Source organism: Rhagoletis pomonella, unplaced genomic scaffold (genome assembly GCF_013731165.1).
Source record: "Rhagoletis pomonella isolate Grant_MI unplaced genomic scaffold, Rhpom_1.0 Rhpom_scaffold_00002, whole genome shotgun sequence".
In the NCBI taxonomy this organism is placed as follows: Eukaryota; Metazoa; Arthropoda; class Insecta; order Diptera; family Tephritidae; genus Rhagoletis; species Rhagoletis pomonella.
Window position 1 is genome coordinate 89,549,265 of NW_023458556.1, and position 5,253 is coordinate 89,554,517.

Below are 5,253 nucleotides of genomic sequence, written 5' to 3' on the forward strand. Positions count from 1 at the left end.
GCCAATCACCCGATGTTAAAATAATTGGTACTTATCTGAGCCCTTAACTGCAGTTAAGCTTTTGGTGGAAATAGACTATAATGGTATATTGTTAGTGTTAGATTGTTGGGAGTTTTCATCGTGCAAAATATAAAAACTCCTTTTCTTTCTTAATTTTTTCAGTGGTACACACATATAAATTCCAGGCCGTATTTTTACTTAAATTGCTTAACTTAGTCCATTTTTATGCGATTGAACTAAATAAGGTTTGTTCGAAAATAACTTAACTTTTAGATAATTACTACATACTTGGCAACTTTCATAGACCTTTTTGAAATTAGCGATGGCCAAATTAAAAACAATTATGAAAAATTGGGGTTTCTTCAATTTTACGCGATGAAAACTCCCAGCAATCCTATTTAAGAACTTTGAATCTACTTTTCAAGCATGTAAGATTTTTAAAATCGTATAAAAAAGTCATCCCACTAATCATAATATTTTTTACCTAATTACATATCTATACGACTTCATAATTAAAATGGTGTAATTTTTGTTTCAGTCGGAGAACAAAGTGGGAAAGCAAATAGATCAGTTGCCAAACATATACCTGGTCCCAATCTGGAGCAATTAGGGCAGCGAGCATCTACTGCAGCCTCTGAGATAAGCAGGGCGCATCAGTTGGCAATGGAGAGAGGAGAGAAGCTTAATTTGCTGGAAGAGAGGGCTGAACGTATGGCCAACCAAGCTCAAGACTTCAGTGGAACAGCACATCAATTAATGCTTAAATATAAAGATAAAAAATGGTATCAGTTGTAAAAATCTATTTTAAGATCTAATTCTACCACAGTTATTGTAATATTGCTTTTATAACACTTTCTACTACATCAAGGTACACTTATTTAATTTCTGTTTTCAAATAGTAATGTTATTTATAAACTGTTTTTAATAAAAATTTAGACAAATAATCTCTCCTCTTATTCTACCAAAGGCAAGTTAAAATTTTCTACATAGATATTTTTTAATTAAGCAGCATGCTGATGTAAATATTTTCAATAGAACTAAAGTGCCGCAGCCAACGTTTAAAGTCGAACTATCGCCCAGTTCTAGTCATAATAAAGAAGTCCGATCCAGCCGATATATTTATGTACATATTAGAGGGCTGCATGAATTCATTCAAACTTCTAGCTAAACAGAGTACAGTAGATTTGAATATTTTACTTCACATAAAAAACACTCAGCGTAATTTGTAAGTTAAGTTTGTAATTTTGTAAGTTATGAATATACATTTTGTTTTAAATTTTCTACCTTCAAATGGAAGAATGTGAATGAATGAATGGAAAACATTCAAATCATTCAAACTCATTTCGGTAATACTACGTTCAAATTGACGAGCTAAACATGTTAAATGGGCTTGAACCAGTTAAATGAACAAAACATGTTCATAAACAAGTTAAATCGCATGCAATTGTTGTTGGAAAATTGAACCAGTTAAATCATTTAACTCGTTTGAAAACCAGTTCAGCGCAGAGTTGTATCAGAAAGCTTTCTGCTCCGACCAATCAGAAAGACCCAAAAGCTTTCATTTGACACGCCAACGTTCAAAAAATTTATATTCTGAAAAATATTAAAATTAAAAGTTATCAAAAAATATCAAAATTGTATGCATGTCTGGCCGCCAAAAAAGAGGCCAGGCGGTAATTAGTTATTTTCAATGAGGTCTCATCGTACGCAGAGATAAATAGTGCATACAAACTAAACATTTTGAAGTCTCTAAGTAATCCGTATGCGTTAATATCATGGTGCAGACATTCGCACAAAACAAATTGAAACACAAAAACTTGATTTTGAATATTTTCTCCGAATTGTTATTGGTAATCAAACAACCGTCAAAGTTAACTCCAAATGTTCAATGTGGACGAGTGTGTTTCCCAAAAAGCTCTATTTCATTTAACAAGTTAAATGGGGCCAATTTGAACGTAATATAAAAGTTTTTTTCTACAAACAAGTTTTTTCGTATGAAATAGGAACGCAGCAATACATACATACTACATATGTATGTTTGTACATATGTGCATAGAAAAAATATTTTTGGATATTCATACAAAAAATTGTCATTTATTTCAAATCAATTTATTTTCATTTTGTTTGAATATTGTAATGTCGACACAAATATCAGAACAGCTATTCCTCAAATTCAGAAAAAATTAAAGCCAAAATCATTCATTCGTTTTGTATATGAATAATTCATAAGCCGTTTTGAATGCATTCATGCAGCCCTCTAGTACATATGTATAACTTAAAATATCTGCTCCATCGTAGAATTATCGTTGAAGAGCTACATACAAGAACTGACCCGGTTCAATATACCAACAGCCAAGTAGCAAAAAATTTAGTAACTGTGAAGGCACTCAACTCATTAAGGTTTATAGGTACAAAAATAGCTAATCCAAAAAAAAATTATTTTACATGAGAAGCCCCAGACGGCGAATATTTCAGCAAGCACCAACATACTCGAGAGAAAAGCAAAAAAAAAAAAACAAAATCACTTCAATGTACATATCGCACAACTAGATCTAAAGTGCGATAAACTCAAAAAAATTTTGGACGATCTTTTTGCATAAATCAATTCATAGGACTCCAATAGGATCCAATTAATGGAAATATTTTTTCTTCATGATTATATAGATTAACCAAAAAACTACTGTTATACCTGTTTTTGCATTAATTGAGTACGATCCACAAGCAGTTCTATTTCCCTCACTGAATTTTGAGTTAACTCACTTTAGATCTAGGTGTGCGATATGTCCAAAATGATTTTTTTTTATATTTATTTAAGAAAACATTTGAACAACTTAAGGGCTGTTTGGAGCTCTCAAGAAGAATGAAAAATTCATATAAAATGACGCACAAGAAATGGAAAAGAAATTTTCTTCTTTCAAAACTTCTTAAATCTGTTTACAGCTCTCAGAGAAAAGCTCGAATATTTATTTCTTCAAGAAAATTTACAGAAAAAGCAGAGTACTTTTTCAACCAACAGAAATAATGAAAAATACTCCTTGCGATTTTTCTTGAGAGCTGGAAACTTCGAGACGAAGCCAGTATTTTAAAGGTACATCAATTTAAATCAAATACAATTGGGAGTCAAAATATGTAACCACTTCTACCATCACTTCTGCCATTTTTTTCAAAATTATTGTTGCTTTCCACAATAATTTTCCATTAAAAACGGCCTCAAGCTCAATAAAAATTGTTGAATATAATTGTTATAAGGCCATAACATAACAAAAACAAATTTTTAAAATTTTAATTATTTGTTTAGTTTATTCCTTAACAAAAACTGTATGAAAGTAAGTTTAAATCTTGGAACAACATAAAAAAAAATTACAAGCTTTCGTAAAAAATTCGAGCTTTCTTTTAAATTTTATTTTTTTTAAATTTGGCAGTTTTTTATCTCATTCAATTTTAGTATAATAAAGTGCAAGTTTAAAGTAGCTGAGATTTACCGTTGATGTGTGGTATTTTTTGACGATGTCGGTCATTTTCTTCCATATAATCTAAGTATGCTCCACGATTTCTTTAATGAAGAAAATGAGCAACACCTCCATCAAAAAAAAAATAAATATTAAAAATCATCGATAAGTCGCAACTATTTTAAGCTTGCACTTTATTTAAATTGGTCGGGCTACAAAACTGCACACCCAAAATATGTATTTCTAGGAAATTTAATTAAAAAGGTCGAAATTTTTACGAAAGTTGGTTGATTTATTTAATGTTTCGCAACGATTGAACCTTGGATTTATACGGGTTTAGTTAAAGTATAAACTGCCAATCTTGTCAATATGTGCGTGTCGTAATGTTTTGATAAGCACTTGAAATACTATTAAAATGTCAAGTTTTAGTACTGAATTCAAAGAAGAGGTCTCTTTTATCCACTGTACTAAGTACAGTTTTTGTATAGATTTCGTACTGAAGGAACAATTTTATGTCCTAACACTGCGCCACATACGGGCGCCACCATAAACAAGTGTGAGCTAAAAGTGAGAGTGTGTTTGTGTGCCTTCGCTTGCTGTCGCTTTCTCGTCGTTTGTAACGGGTGATTTTTTTGAGGTTAGGATTTTCATGCATTAGTATTTGACAGATCACGTGGGATTTCAGACATGGTGTCAAAGAGAAAGATGCTCAGTATGCTTTGACATTTCATCATGAATAGACTTACTAACGAGCAACGCTTGCAAATCATTGAATTTTATTACCAAAATCAGTGTTCGGTTCGAAATGTGTTTCGCAAACCCAATTGCTGCGAACGGCGACGAATCGACATTTCACGGTCTTCAGCAACACTCTCAGAAACAGACGCAATATTCTCTTCTGTACGCACTGTACGCATTCGTGTGGTTGGTTTAATGTCCAATAAAGTAAACTGAGTGCGAAACTTGGTCACAATCGCATTAATTGTTTGCTCACTTGGTCGATTATGTAGACCATAAATCGGACGCGCGAAACACATTTCGAACCGAACACTGATTTTGGTAATAAAATTCAATGATTTGCAAGCGTTGCTCGTTAGTAAGTCTATTCATGATGAAATGTCAAAGCATACTGAGCATCTTTCTCTTTGACACCATGTCTGAAATCCCACGTGATCTGTCAAATACTAATGCATGAAAATCCTAACCTCAAAAAAATCACCCGTTACATGTTTTGTTGCTATAAAATACTAAAATCACTAAAAAGAATATTATGAATTTTTTGGAAAAAGGGGCGTGACCCCGCCCACTTATGATGAAGTGCTGTATCTCAGTAGCCGCTTCACCAATCTTTACCAAACCTGAACCTTGCTTAGGGTCCAACTAAGAAATCTGTTGAAAATCTTTGAAATCGGGCAATAACCATGCCCACCTCCCATATAACGGTAATTTACAGAAACACGAAAACTGCGATAAATCAGTAATTATTGAAGCTAATTCACTCAAAATCGATGATTCCAATAATCACTTAGCAGAAAATTTGATTACTATAAATTTTTGGATAATGGGCGTGGCGCCGCCTACTTATGCCCGCAAATGTGTATCTTGGTAACCGATTCATCAAATTCAACCAAAATTGGTGCACCATATAACCTTGGTAAGGAAAATCAATTTGTTGAAAATAATTCAAATCGGACTAAAATTACACCCCCTTCCTACGAAAACTCCTATATTTCAAAAGCTGAGGACACTAATTTACTCCAATTTAATACTTACACCAATCTCTTAATAATAAGTAAGACTGTTA

General features: G+C 32.5%; 1 protein-coding gene across 1 annotated transcript in view; it reads left to right on the forward strand.

The window, feature by feature from the left end:
- Positions 1 to 924, forward strand: part of LOC118734151 (syntaxin-binding protein 5-like) — an 86,838-nt gene extending 85,914 nt beyond the window's left edge. The window contains exon 3 of the mRNA XM_036463868.1: positions 539 to 924. Coding sequence (XP_036319761.1) covers positions 539 to 795 — 257 coding nt within the window. The 3' untranslated portion in view covers positions 796 to 924. The remainder of the gene's footprint in view (positions 1 to 538) is intronic.
- Positions 925 to 5,253: the final 4,329 nt, after the last annotated feature.